Genomic DNA, 15,890 nt, shown 5'->3' on the forward strand with positions numbered 1-15,890 from the left:
CTGTTCTCCCAAGAACTCTATATCCTAACCCTGTGGTACATAAAGGCTCCTGGCACTGCACCCTTTTCTTGAAAACCCACACCCTCAAATGCAACTGAGATCCCCTCCAGGATCTTGAGTCATCTCAAGTCAACTCTATCCTCTTGAGTCATCCACGGCAGGGCATCTGTAACTGATGGAGGAAGGTCACATAAAAATAGAAGGGGTGGAATGAGGAACATATACGGAAGGATTAGCCTTGAGCAGAATGGGGAGCACTTGACAGTTAATAGGGAGGACAATCAAATTTGAGCAGTTGTGATTGCAGATGAGTTGTAGGGTGGGGCTTCTCAAAGGGAAGCAAGAATCAGCATATCGGTATCATCTGAGAACTTACCAGAAATTCAAATTATTGGACCCTACCCCAGATATGGGACTTCCTTGGTGGCTCAGACAGTTAAGCGTCTGTCTACAACGTGGGAGACCCGGGTTCAATCCCTGGGTCGGGAAGTTCCCTGGAGAAGGAAATGGCAATCCACTCCAGTACTATTGCCTGGAAAATCCCATGGACAGAGGAGTCTGGTAGGCTACAGTCCATGGGGTCACAAAGAGTCGGACACGACTGAGCAATCTTCACATCTTCACTGTAACCCCAGATATATTGAATCAGGAACTCAAGGGTTGGGGCCCAGCAGACTAAGTTTTAGGAAGTTCACCAGCAGATTCTAACACATGCTCAAGTTTGAGAACCACTGCTGTAGGATGTGGAAAACTAGGGAAATTTAAAAATGTCTCTAAATGATAAGCTCTTTTTCATTCCATGAAGGTGAATGAGTGATTTAATATAAGGCTTGAGAGAAGCAGCAAAATTTGGGAACACCCATTGAGAAAAATGGATTAAAAAAATTAAAAAAGCCAGGCTCACAGTCCATGAATTTGTGGAGTCACTAGCAGGTCATCATACACAATTTCACTTTTTATTTCTTGGTCATGATATCATGAGCACTGCTTCCAAGCCAGGAACACAAGAAGCAAATTTGGAGTACACCCCATTAATAATTTTGTCATTTATAAAGATGAAACTTACTCTATAAGATTCTATCATAAACTAAAGAATTCTGGGATTTAAATTTTTGAAGCACATCTACCACTACTAATGTTGTCATGAAGAATCTCAAAATCTCTCAATCTCAAGTCAGTTGAAGAGGTTTATCCAGGGTCATCTGTATGCCAACGGCACAGTGAGGTCGAGCTACCTAGGTCTCCAAGTTCATTGCTCTTTTATTCTTTCCAGACTTGAGAGGATGTCCTATTTCCTGATACTGAGATCCACCTAGAACTTAAATCCATATGAATGAAGCCAGAACACCTGTCCATGTAGATGAAGCCAGAATGCCTGTCCTCATGGGAGTTGGCAGAGTTCAGCTCTAAGTGGGCATCATACTCCACGAAAAACATCAGATCTGCTGACCATACAGAAAAGATGGGGTCCATCTTCAGCCCTTCCACCCAGGGGCTAGATCAGGTTCATCTATGTGCCCCACAAACCCTCAAGGCTCATCAGAAAGACCTCTAAATAAATGTGGGTCCATCCAAAGAGAAGCAACATCAGCTACAAAGCAAGGTCACTAGCAGATCAATGGTATCAAGCAGGCTGTGGTGTGGGCAAAAGGTTACGTGAAATGGATTTAAATAGAGCCCTCAAAGGTATTACAAAAGTCTACACCAGCGCTGAAGTCATGACTTAGAGAAACACATGCAGAGCAGCTGACGACCAGGTCCCTGACACAGTGCTGGCTGAGGGTGCTGAGGCTCCAATGAAGCCACACCAGTGAGCCCACAGGGGAGGCAGATGGAGGGGCTTCTGAAGGCTGACACTACGTCCTCTTGAGTTACTCTCAGGTCTTTTTTATGAGTTTACCCATGTAAAGACTTAGAACAGGGTGTGTGTGTGTTAGCTGTTGAGTCGTATCTAACTCTTTGCAAACCCATGGACCACTGTAACCCGCCAGGCTCTTCTGTCCATGGAATTTTCTAGGCAAGAATACTGGAGTGGGTGGCCATTTCCTTCTCCAGGGGATCTTCCTGACCCAGGGATGGAATCCAGGTCTCCCTCACTGCAGGGAGATTCTTTACCATCTGAGCCACCAGGGAAGCAGAACAGGGTTTGGATGCTATTAAAAAAAAAAGTGACAATGTTAGTCACTCAGTTGTGTCCAACTCTTCGTGACCCATGGACTGTAGCCCACCAGGCTCCTCTGTCCATGGCAAGAATTATGGAGGCAAGAATACTAGAATGGGTTGCCATGTCCTTCTCCAGGGGGTTTTCTCAACCCAGGGATGGAAGCTGTGTCTCTTGAGTTTCCGACACAAACAGGAGGAGTCTTCACCACCACCACCACCTGAGAACGTTATAAACTCTTCATCAACATCCGCCGTTTTTCCAGAGTGACTTTGACACAAATTCACTCAAATGAACTAACACTTGCCTCCCCTTTAACGACTCATTTAACGAGAATGAATTTTTTCTGCCAACGTGTGAGACTCCACCCGCCTCCTCCCACTGAAAAGCACAGCACCGTCTCCTTGCCCAGAGAGCACTTCAGAACAGATGCTCTCCTCCCCCAGTGCCACAGCTGCATCCTCTGACCTGAGCCTGAGAGTCCATTTCACATTCCTTTTTATCCTCAGTTTTTTACATAAGAGAGCAGAAGAGAAGAAGGATGAGAAGAACAAAAGGACAGGAGAAAGATGCTTCAGTTTACCAAGAGGAAACCAGGGATGTGCACACTGCTCTCCTTGGCCCCCATAAATCATTCCACTGCCAGCATTTGATTCTTATTCTAAACAGTTTCACGCTCCAGTCAGAGGGCTACACGCATGCGTGGAGAAATTCATGACGTCACGGAGAGCCACGCTGGCACACGTCCACCCCGCAATGCTCACCTTTGTACTCTGCCAGGCACACGCACTCATAGCCGTTGACGAGGTCCCTGCAGGTGGCAGCATTCAGGCACGGGGCGGAGACACACTCGTCGTACTCCTCCTCACAGTAGAGGCCATGATAGCCTGAGGGACGGAAGGAAAGATCTGACGTCAAACCAGACCATCTAAACGCACGCTGGGTCAGCCTGCCAGGAAGGCAGTGGGTGTTCAAGGGAAAGTCAGGCACAAATAGATGGGACTGAAGGAGCTGGGTCTCTCAGGATACACTGAAATATAGATTTCCAGGAAGGTTATGAAGAATCTGTTCTTACCACTTTTTGTCATGAGCCCAACCACTGCCATGATCCACAAATGACCCCATTATGTCACGTCCACTGGTACTGTGACCAGGAGACATAGGCTATGGAATGCATCTGCTGTGATCACGCAGGAGGTAGCACTAGGTACAGGACTTAACAGCCAAACAGCTCCTTTCAAGGATGTGGACTCCATATTTCCTCCAATCAATTAGAAAAATAGACCTAGCTAGAGAGAGTTTTATTCCAGAAGAAAAGGATCCATAATTTCCTTTGTTTTTCAAGTCAAGAACGAAGCTCAGCTAACAAGGGCTTAACTGAACTTCCTGATGAAATGTGGGATGATTTTTTATTTAAAATGACAAATATCTAAATTATAATATGGGACTCTGTGCTTAAAGTTTTTAACTCTTAAAAATAGAATAATAGCAACGAAGAAAAAGAAAGCAACAATTTCTCAAGAAAGATGGCTCTTACTCTCTTTTTTTGCAAAACAGGTGTTTATTCTAACGGACAAGAAGACAACATTCTTTGAGATTCACTCACGAGTGTTAGGCTGTTTTTAACTTTTAAAAACATGTGTTCTTGCCAATGTGCAGTGAAACCAGGCCATTTTTTGTCTGGCCCTGTCTAAACAAAGAGAAACATGTGAGCACTTTCAGAAATCACTCTGCCTGTGTTGGTTCTGAATTCAGATAAGCAGAAAAAATAAACGCTTGCTCAAGTGGGCACTGGAACCTCCAGCTAGTTTCCAGCAGCTCAGAGCCAGCCCTGGAGCTCAGACTATCCCGTTAGCACAGGCGAATGTGTTGAATTGTTCTGTTTTTGGTGCCTATCACTAAAGTAGGTTAAGCTGACATTTGCATTATTTATGGAGCACTTTTTGTGACATTGTACAGGGGACAGGGATCAAGACCATCCCCATGGAAAAGAAATGCAAAAAAGCAAAATGGCTGTCTGGGGAGGCCTTACAAATAGCTGTGAAAAGAAGAGAAGCGAAAAGCAAAGGAGAAAGGGAAAGATATAAGCATCTGAATGCAGACTTCCAAAGAATAGCAAGAAGAGATAAGAAAGCCTTCCTCAGTGATCAGTGCAAAGAAATAGAGGAAAACAACAGAATGGGAAAGACTAGAGATCTCTTCAGAAAATTAGAGATACCAAGGGAACATTTCATGCAAAGATGGGCTCAATAAAGGACAGAAATGGTATGGACCTAACAGAAGCAGAAGATATTAAGAAGAGGTGGCAAGAATACACAGAAGAACTGTACAAAAAAGAGCTTCACGACCCAGATAATCACAATGGTGTGATCACTCACCTAGAGCCAGACATCCTGGAATGTGAAGTCAAGTGGGCCTTAGAAAGCATCACTACGAACAAAGCTAGTGGAGGTGATGGAATTCCAGTTGAGCTATTTCAAATTCTGAAAAATGATGTTGTGAAAGTGCTGCACTCAATATGCCAGCAAATTTGGAAAACTCAGCAGTGGCCACAGGACTGGAAAAGGTCAGTTTTCATTCCAATCCCAAAGAAAGGCAATGCCAAAGAATGCTCAAACTACCGCACAATTGCACTCATCTCACACGCTAGTAAAGTAATGCTCAAAACTCTCCAAGCCAGGCTTCAGCAATGTGTGAACCGTGAACTTCCAGATGTTCAAGCTGGTTTTAGAAGAGGCAGAGGAACCAGAGATCAAATTGCCAACATCCGCTGGATCATCAAAAAAGCAAGAGAGTTCCAGAAAAACATCTATTTCTGCTTTATTGACTATGCCAAAGCCTTTGACTGTATGGATCACAATAAACTGTGGAAAATTCTGAAAGAGATGGGAATACCAGACCACCTGACCTGCCTCTAGAGAAACCTATATGCAGGTCAGGAAGCAATAATTAGAACTGGACATGGAACAACAGACTGGTTCCAAATAGGAAAAGGAGTATGTCAAGGCTATATATTGTCACCCTGCTTATTTAACTTATATGCAGAGTACATCACGAGAAATGCTGGGCTGGAGGAAGCACAAGCTGGAATCAAGATTGCCAAGAGAAATATCAATAACCTCAGATATGCAGATGACACCACCCTTATGGCAGAAAGTGAAGAGGAACTAAAAAGCCTCTTGATGAAAGTGAAAGAGGAGAGTGAAAAAGTTAGCTTAAAGCTCAACATTCAGAAAACGAAGATCATGGCATCTGGCCCATCATTTCATGGGAAATAGATGGGGAAACAGTGTCAGACTTTATTTTTCTGGGCTCCTAAATCACTGCAGATGGTGATTGCGGCCATGAAATTAAAAGACGCTTACTCCTTGGAAGAAAAGTTATGACCAACCTAGATAGCATATTGAAAAGCAGAGACATTACTTTGCCAACAAAGGTCCGTCTAGTTAAGGCTATGGTTTTTCCAGTGGTCATGTATGGATATGAGAGTTGGACTGTGAAGAAAGCTGAGCACCAAAGAATTGATGCTTTTGAACTGTGGTGTTGGAGAAGACTCTTGAGAGTCCCTTGGACTGCAAGGAGATCCAGCCAGTCCATTCTAAAGGAGATCAGTCCTGGGTGTTCTTTGGAAGGAATGATGCTAAAGCTGAAACTCCAGTACTTTGGCCACCTGATGCGAAGAGTTGACTCATTGGAATAGACTCTGATGCTGGGAGGGATTGGGGCCAGGAGGAAAAGGGGACAACAGAGGATGAGATGGCTGGATGGCATCACCGACTTGATGGACGTGAGTTTGAGTGAATTCCGGGAGTTGGTGATGGACAGGGAGGCCTGGCATGCTGCGATTCATGGGGTCGCAAAGAGTCAGACACAACTGAGCAACTGAACTGAACTGAACTTTCAAGTAAGTTGCCATTTCAGACCTTTTTGAATTCTTTTCCATCTTTCGACAGTGATAGTGGCTCCTTTAAGGGGACCTTGACCTCCCTGAGACAAATACCCTATGGATTTCCATTCTTCTATCTCTCCAGGCTTCTTGCAGCTTTACAGAAATATTTCTTATTACCCTTTATCAGATCATTTTAATCATCTAGATCAGAGTTTCTCAACCAACAGCAATTTTTCCCCTCAGAAGATATCTGGCAATGTTTGGAGATATTTTGAGTTGTCACAACAAGGGTGGATAGGAGGGGATTACTTTTGGCTTCTGGTCTAAGGATCCTGCAAACCATCCTATAATGCACAGAACAGCCCCCAACAAAAACCCACCCAGCCTAACAGTGAAAGAGACAGACGCAGAAACCCAGCTCTAGATTAAGGATCAGCAAATTGTGGTCCATAGGCCAAATTCATCCCTGTTTTTATAAATGATGTTTTATTGAGACACAGTCACACCCATCCACATATATATTGTCTATGGCTGATTTCATACAATGATAGATTGAGTAGCTCCATGTGGCTTGGAAAGTCCAAAATCTTTAGTCTCTGATCGCTTATAGCACAAGTCATGAATTTAGATTTCTGATCTACATTCAACAGAAAATCTTTCTTCTTACAAGAGTTTTGTAAAAAGTTTAACAATTTATTAAAGATAGACTGTGCAAACAGTGTCTCCCACTCTGAAGTCTGCCTTTGACTCTGTTGACTCTGTTGACTCCCTTTGCTGAATAGAAGCATTCAGTTTGATATAGTCCTACTTTATGTTTGCTTTTGGTGCCTGTACTTTTGGTCTCATATCCAAAAATCAATGCCAAGATCAATTTTATGAAGGTTTTCCCCTAAGTTTTCTTTCAGGAGTTTTATAGTTTCGGGTTCTTAGGTTTAAGTCTTTAATTCAGTTTGTGTTGTTTTTGGTGAACTGTGTAAGATACATGGCCAACAGGTATACAAAAAAGTGTTCAACATCACTAATCATCGGGGAAGTGGAAATCAAAAGAAGTATCACCTCATCCCAGTTAAGCTGGCCATGAGAAAACAAAGCAAACAGAAAATAACAAGTGTTGTCAAGGATGCGGAAAGATGGGAACTCCCATACACTGTTAGTGGGAATGTAAAAGACTGCAGTTGCTATATAAAACAAAAAATACAGAGATTCCTCAAAGATGAAAAATAGAATTACCATATATCTATAACTTCACTTCTAGTTATTTATTCAGAAGAGTTGAAAATAAGATCTTGCAGATACATTTGCATTGCCATGTTCAGTGTGGCATGCTTCACGATAGCCGAGAGGCAGAAACAACCTAAATGTGCATCAACAGGTGAATGGTTACAGGAAATGTGACCCCATATATACATACAGCGAAATACTATCCAGTCTTGAAAAAGAAGGAAATCCTGTCATATGTTACAACATGGATGAACCATGAGGCCATGTGCTAAGTAGAATAAACCAGTCACAGAAGGAAAAACCCTTCATGATTCCACTCAAATGTGGAATCTAAAGTAGTCAGACTCAAAGGGGTAGAAGAGAATGATAGTTGCTGGGGTGGAGGAGAGGGGAAACAGGGAGTTGCAGCGGAAAGGATATAGAGTTTCAGTTATGCAAAATGAAAATGTTCCAGAACTCTGCTATACAACGAGTATGTAGGTAACAATACTGCACTGGGCACTTAAAGTTCTGTTTAATAGGATAGATGTCATAGTATCTGATTTTTTTTCACAGTTTTTAGAACTTACACATCTAAAGAGTTGTCTCTTTCGCCTTCTTCTCAGTGTGGAGTAACGACCACCAGCAGCATCTTTCTGCTCGTATTTGCCCTTCCAGCAGATCTTTCAAAAATCAACTTGCAAGGATAACACATAATCCTACAAGCATCTTTGACCTCTGAATTGTGGTATTATTTATACAGGTGAAAATCAAAAGAAAATTTCTTGAAATCCTCCAGAATTGTTTCTGTTTTTTGAAAACAGTATCATCATCTTTTTCCACTAGCAACATGAAGAGCAAATGAGGAAGTTATTTTACAGAGATAATTAAGCTGGTGATGTTTTTCTTCCTTGGGGGAAAAAAAAAATAAAGATTTCACATTCTAAAACTGTTTCTTTAGAGAAGGTAACATTTAAAAGTCTTTATGGAAATGTCAAGACACCCTTTGCACTGTCAAAGTACCTAAATCGGACTGTTTGAAGAAAAAGGCATCTCTTCCAAAACAGAAGGATTCTATGAAAAAGAGACTGCCACCCTCTGCTGGTAATTAATTTGGGCAAACAAATTAGCTCAGGGCAGTATGCCCAAGGTCTAGAACAGTTAGGTTAGTGCAGAATTTAAAATAAAATAAAATTGAAGATCAGAAGGGTGGGATAAGAGTAGCCTCTTCCGGGGCACTGTTTTTCATACCCAGTGATCTGATCTTTGCAGGACTTGATCCAGAATATTCAGTTCCAATCACTCCCTGAGACTTGAGAAAACAGATTAACCAACTGGATGTGGGAGTGACAAAGAGAGGTTAAGACAGCTGCCATGTCTAGGATGTGTGAGTGGATGATGTTGCTCTGAACGCAACAGTTATGACAAAAGCAATAAGAAGTTTTAGAGGAAGTTGACCAGTTGAATTCTAGACATGTTTAACTCAGAGCTCACTTAACCAGGTCCACGTGGCAGTTGGGGAAATCAGCCAAAAAAAGCATAAGAACAGCACTTTGGGTGCAAGATGCCAGGAAGATGTGTTCAAGTTTTCATCAAAGAAGAACATGAAGAGGAAAAAAGAAGAGATCAAGGTTGTATCTACATGGATGGGCAGGTGGAGAGCAAGAAGCTAAAGAGAGATGAGAAGAGATGGGGGAAGAAGAGGGGAAAACCCCAAGGGGTGTGGGCATGGAAGCCAAGAGAGAATTGGGAGCCAGGGAGGGTTGGTTAACAATGTCAAAGACCCCAAGAGCAAGAATAACAACTGGCTAGGAGATCAGGAGGCCACTGCAGACCCTCAAAACTCTGGCTCACAACGGGGGCCATATTGCCTTTTAGAAGCTATTTTGGAAATTGGGGAGTGGGAGGTACTGTTTATCACAATGACTGTAGGGTTTTACTAGAATTTGATCAAAAGTGAACATGAAAGTTTTAGTCACTCAGTCATGTCTGACTCTTTGTGACCCCATGGACTGTAGCCTACCAGGCTCCTCTGTCCATGGAGTTCTCCCGGCAAGAATACTGAAGTGGGTTGTCATTCCCTTCTCTAGGGATTGAACCTGGGTCTCCCACACTGCAGGCAGATTTTTTTTTTTTTTTTACCATCTGAGCCACTGATAAGAATTTGACTAAACACCTTGAAATATCTGGGATTCTCCTGCACAGCCAGTGGTGGTCTGGCACCCTTCACAACTTTAGACCATCCCACTGGACATTCCCAGAGGTGAAAACCCTGTTTACAGCTTTAAAGGCCTAGAATCTGACTGCTTTACATGTACAATGGTTTTTTAAGAGATACTGAGTTTTCCTGGAATGTATTATACCAGTATATATATATGTGTGTGTGTGTGTGTGTACATATATATAGACAGATAGATACAGTAGATAAATCAAGAGAAGATGTACTAACAGTTATTCCCCATTTTGGAATATCACTTCATAAGAGCAATATCTCTTAAAGAATTTATGTCACCAATAAAACACACCTATATCAGCAAACAAACAAAAAAAAAAACAGAGTAAAAATCGCTTCTTTGGATAATTTTTCAAAACACTATCCAAAGCAGCGTCCCCCGCCAATTCCTCATTACAACACTCAACTGATATCCATCAGAATACTTCCAGTTATCTGAAATCGTATTAACCTTGTTTTTTATCAATTGCTATTTCTCTTCCTCCATTGGAATATAAGTTTGAAGGTACAGGCTGTGATGGCAGAGTTCACAGCTATGCCTGCAGGATCTGGTACAGAAAGAAAGCTTAAAAAACAGCTTTTAAATGGGGACCTAAAATGCCATTGATTAAATCAACATAAGGATTGACATACACACATTACCATGTGTAAAAGAGACAGCTAGTGGGAACTTGCTGTATAGCACAGCACTCTGTGATCACCTAGATGAGTGGGATGGGGGTGGTGGAAGGGAGGTTCAGTAGGGAGGAGATGTATGCATACATGTAGCTGATAATGGTTTTTCCAGGAGTCATGTACGGATGTGAGAGTTGGACCATAAAGAAGGCTGAATGCCTAAAAACTGATGCTTTCAAACTGTGAAGAAGACTCTTAACAGTCCTTTGGACTGCAAGGAGATCAAACCAGTCAATTCTAAAGGAAATCAATCCTGAATAGTCATCAGAAGGACTGATGCTGAAGCTGAAGCTCCAATACTTTGGCCACCTGATGTGAAGAGCCAACTTACTGGAAAAGACCCTGATGCTGGGAAAGATTGAGGGCAGAAGGAGAAGAGGATGGCAAAAGGATGAGAGGATTAGGTAGCATCACTGACTCAATGGACAGGAGTTTGAGCAAACTCCAGGAGATACCAAAAGACAAAGGAGCCTGGTGTACTAAGTCCATGGAAATGCACAGCCAGATGAGACTTAGCGACTGAATAACAATAGCTGATTCACTTCATTGTACCGTGGAAACCAATACAATATTGTAAAGCAATTATACCCAATTAAAAAAAAATCGCAGCACTGTTTATAATAGCCAGGACATGGAAGCAACCTAGATGTCCATCAGCAGATGAATGGATAAGAAAGCTATGCTACATATACACAGTGGAGTATTACTCAGCCATTAAAAAGAATACATTTGAATCAGTTCTAATGAGGTGGATGAAACTGGAGCCTATTATACAGAGTGAAGTAAGCCAGAAGGAAAAACACCAATACAGTATACTAACGCATATATATGGAATTTAGAAAGAGGGTAACAATAACCCTGTGTATGAGACAGCAAAAGTGACGCTGATGTATAGAACAGTCTTATGGACTCTGTGGGAGAGGGAGAGGGTGGGAAGATTTGGGAGAATGGCATTGAAACATGTAAAATATCATGTATGAAACGAGATGCCAGTCCAGGTTCGATGCACGATACTGGATGCTTGGGGCTAGTGCACTGGGATGACCCAGAGGGATGGTATGGAGAGGGAGGAGGGAGGAGGATTCAGGATGGGGAACACATGTATACCTGTGGTGGATTCATTTCGATATTTGGCAAAACTAATACAATTATGTAAAGTTTAAAAATAAAATAAAATTTAAAAAAATATTAATAAAAAAATAAAAATTAAAAAAATTAAAAAAAATTAAATAAACAGAAAAAAAAAATAAATAAATTAAAAAAAATCAACACACATCTAAGATGTGCCTGTGATATGCCAGAAACTTCCAGATGCTGTCACCACACAACTAAATGGCAAGGTCTCCACCCACAAGGGGTTTTTGTCCAGTAGCACGTGAGTGGCCTCTGCTTCCTTACTGACCCTTTACCTGTGTTAACTGTTTAAACCTCATGACATCCCAAATGATGAGCATGACGAGTCCCAGCTGAAAGATGAGGGACGAAGAGTCAGAGAGGTACAGAAACTCACTCTAAGGCCACCCGCTCAATGCTATGTGATCTGCCTACTTTCCTAGGTTGTTGCAAAAAGTAAATTACAGTCTATAGGGCAGCCATAGTACAAGAACACAGACTGGGTGACTTAAACAACAGAAATGTCTTCTCTCAGAGTGCTGGAGGCAGGAAGTCCTAGATCAAGGTGTCAGCAAGTTTGGTGTCTCCTGAGGCCGCTCTCCTTGCCTTGCAGACACTGCTTTCTCACTGTGTCCTCGAGTGACCTTTCCTCCATGGCCACACCTCTCCATGTCTCGTCCCCATCTTATATGGTCAGATGACACCAGTCATAGCGGATTGGAGCCCTGTTCTGATAACCTCATAGAACCTTAATTACCTCTTTAAAGGCCCTGTCTCTGAACACAGTTATACTGGGGGACTAGGGTTTCCACTTACAAAAGAGGGAGGGGACACTTCAGTCTATGACACCCAGAATCAGGATTTCTTAACTGTGACACTATCGACATTTTGGACCAGGTCACTACTATTGGGAGCTCCGTACAATGCTGAGCAGCCTCTCTGGCCTCAGAATTCTCCCACCAGATTCCTGCAGTATCACCCTTCTCTCCCTCCTTGTGACAAACAACAAACATCTCCAGATACTGCCGTCTGTCTCCCAGAGAACAAAAAAACCCCTTTGGAGAACCACTGTCCTAGATCTTCTTTATAACATGACTGCAACTTAAGGAGTTTTAAAGATGTGCAGGTTTGAAACTCTGGTTGGGCAGAGTAAGAGTGAATTCATCAAGAAAAAAGAGTGGGAGGCAGAATCACGTGGTCAGCTTGCAATCGTGGATCTAAGGTAATACCAGTCGGTGGGGTGACTCTGTGAAGCGTGACGCGAACAGGCACTCCATTCACTGGGCTGGAAACATGCTAGACCCGATGGGATAAAGAGAGGAGAGACGACGGGGATCCCCGCCTGGTGATTATTAGGCTGCCGAGAATCCTGTCAAATGTTCTGCTGGTGGGGTGGGACTCCTCTGTGTCTTCCTGAGAAGACCGAGGTCCACCAGGATCAACTGACTCAGCGAAGGCACAGTGAACCAGATTCCACCCCCAGGTCTGAACTGTACAGACACGACGGCCGCCTCCAGGTTTTTAAGAGGTGCTTGCTTCCCACTCTCCCCACTGAAAGCCCTCTGCCACCTTTTCTTTGTCTTCTCTCTCCTCACCATCCCAAAACAGAATCTTCCTACCAGCAGGGGACAGGCTCCTGGTCCCACACTGCGTTTCCTCTAGAGCTCTTTGCCTCCCACCCCCACTGCCCAGGACATCCCACTTGGAAAAATCCGAGACTATTTGAGTCCAGTTGTAACCAGATGGTTTCACACTTTGTGTAACAAGTTGCAACCACTCCTCCCTTTGTATCATCCCTGGAGAGCTATCTGTGCCCCCTGCTGCCTCAGGAAAAAAGAAGGCTAACTGGACCTTCAAAGCTCTTGGGTGAGGACCTCCCTGGTGGTCTAGTACAAGGACTTCCCTGGCGGTCCAGTGGTTAAGTCTCCACAAATTTCACTGCTGGGGATTCAGGTCAGATCCCTGGTCAGGGAACTAAGATCCCACATGCCACACAGCAAAAAAAAAAAAGAAAGAAAGAAAATGAAATAAAATGGCTTGAACTGAATAAAAACAAAAATATAACATATCAACTTAAAAAAACTATATGGGAAAAGGAACAACAACAGGGGCTTTCCAGGTGACGCTAGTGGTAAAGAACCCGTCTGCCAACACAGGAGACTTAAGACATGCCAGTCTGATCCCTTCACCCCCTACCGTCCCTGGTCCCCGCTGGTTCAGGCCAAGCTCAAGGTCAGAGTGAATTTGAAGTGTCTGGGGGGTTTTTGTTTGATTTTTTTGTTTTGCTTTCAGCTCAGACCTGAGCGACTTCCCTTTCACTTTTCACTTTCATGCATTGGAGAAGGAAATGGCAACCCACTCCAGTGTTCTTGCCTGGAGAATCCGAGGGACGGGGGAGCCTGGTGGGTTGCCGTCTATGGGGTTGCACAGAGTCAGACATGACTGAAGCGACTTAGCAGCAGCAGGCCAAAGTGAGCAGAGAGACAGGGAGAGATTCCTCTCTTTAGAGGTGTCGTGTTGGATTCAAAGGCTGTCTCCTCTGCATTTCAGATGGAACAGAGAAAATGTGAAAACCCAACGCCCCCTGATTCAAGTCTAGGCCAGTCCCCAGGAGATCAAATTTCCAAACATCTCACCCACAGTAGTTAAAGATGTGGGCAAAGAAAACAATAATCCTATTCTTTTAAGATGACTGTCTGTGAGCTTTCAAATTGTGGCTAAACTCATTCATTGTCATAGAGTCAGCCCCTCGGCACTGCGTTGGGTCAGGCAATGCATTCACTTCACTGAGAACTTTGTTTCAAGGGAAACTGTGTGTGTGCCCATGTGTATGTGTGTGTGTGATTCTCTCTCTCTTTGCTGGTATATTCACAGTAGGAATCTTGAAAACAGAAAAACATAGGCAAGACTCTCTGCTTGCACTAATCCTATCAAAAGGTGAAATGCTCTGTTCTGAATCTAAACAGACCTGCGGTATTGCTATTTTACAGATCTCCATGGAGTAATTATGCTCCTGGTACACACACACACACACACACACACAAGAAAATATCAGTGAACATGCAGGAAGCTGAATAAGTAAATACAGAGCATTAGTTGGCTGTGGAGATCAGTGGTGCTGATGTTGCTTCTTTCTTATACACCTTAATTTCTTACCCTTTCATTGCTAGGGGCTCCTGGGCCAGACAGAAAATTGATGTGAAAAGATGCAGATCAGTCAATATTTCCATCGTTGTGGTTCTTACTGATACAAACATTCAATTGGAAAGGACGATAGAGACTAAGTTGAAGTGTTAAGATTCACCAGCCTCCCTAGTATTTATGTTATTGAGCCATCTACAAATTTCCACCTCCTTCCCCGTCTTCTGAAAGAATGGATAATCAAAAGCGAGCTGTAAGTCATTTCCTGACTGTTCATGTGGTGAGTCTATATTCTCCATCACTGCAAAGGCCTTCTGCCTTTAGCAGGCATGTGGTGAAGGTCAGTGATTCTCTGAGGCTCTTGTCTCCTCCATCAATTCATTCTTTAATTCAAGAAATAGTTATTAAATGCCTACTATGTGCCAGGGCTCTGTGACTTGGTGAAAACAGACAATCTCTCTCTACCAGGGTCATTTAAAGGGGAAAGACACCAAACAGGAATCTGAATACATGTAAAATAATTGAGTGAGTGTAAACAGTGAGGGGCTTAGGATGCCAGGAAGAAGAAGAACAGCAGAGCTGACCTTGGCTGAGCTCCAGGGGGCTGCCCTCTGAGGAAGAGAAAGCGGGCTGAGAGGTCAGGGGTGTGTCACATCAGTGAGGTGGGAGGGGTGATGAGAAATTCAAGGAGGCAACCTGTGTGTGTGGAAGTCCCATAGTACAGGGAGCATGGCTCGGGGCTCCTTCTGAAGATGGGAAAAACCCACTGAAGAGCAAAGGGCAGAGAAGAAACAAGAGGCAGGCAGGTTCCAGATCAGGTAGGACCTCTAATGAAGTGTGTGAGTGGGAGTGAGTGAGCATATATGTGTATGTGTGTGTTGGGTTGAGTGGTGTTAAATGACAAAATCCGATTTGCATTTCAGAACGATTACTCCAGTCACCTTTTGGAAAATGGAGAGACCTGCAAGAATGTAGGTTGAGAAACCAAGTAAGAGGTTATTTCTGTAGTCCCCAGAAAAATATGGCTGGAATGAGGGCGGTGGCAGCACCAGCTAGAGAATGAATGTCAAGAGCCATTTAAAAAGTAAAACAGGGACTTTCTAACTCTGGTAGTCCAGTGGTTAAGATTCTGTGCTTCCAACACAGAGGACACAGGTTTGATCCCTGGTCGGGGAACTAAGATCTCACAAGTGGCACAGCACAGTCAAAAAAAGAAAGAAAGAAAACATGTAGTTTTGAAAGTAAAACAACAATATTTGGTAATGAATATCATGTGAAGAATGAGAAAGAGGGAGAGGTTGAGGATGAGCCTAGATTGCTGGCTTGTTTTACCCAGAGATGTTACAATACCTTTAAGAAGGAATTGAGGAACTGACAGTTACTGAGTCGCTTTCTATGGACCAACTTCTATTCTAGGCATGTTCAAATACAACAGAACCCCATTAACAGGAACAGGGTAGGGATAGGGGATGGGATGT

At 43.1% G+C, this 15,890-nt stretch overlaps 1 protein-coding gene across 1 annotated transcript in view; it reads right to left on the reverse strand.

Moving 5' to 3' along the window:
- DNER (delta/notch like EGF repeat containing) overlaps window positions 1-15,890 on the reverse strand; it is a 393,179-nt gene that overhangs the window by 52,105 nt on the left and 325,184 nt on the right. Inside the window, exon 9 of the mRNA XM_070773355.1 lies at window positions 2,926-3,048. Coding sequence (XP_070629456.1) covers window positions 2,926-3,048 — 123 coding nt within the window. The remainder of the gene's footprint in view (window positions 1-2,925; window positions 3,049-15,890) is intronic.

Source organism: Bos indicus, chromosome 2 (assembly GCF_029378745.1).
Source record: "Bos indicus isolate NIAB-ARS_2022 breed Sahiwal x Tharparkar chromosome 2, NIAB-ARS_B.indTharparkar_mat_pri_1.0, whole genome shotgun sequence".
Classification (NCBI taxonomy): Eukaryota; Metazoa; Chordata; class Mammalia; order Artiodactyla; family Bovidae; genus Bos; species Bos indicus.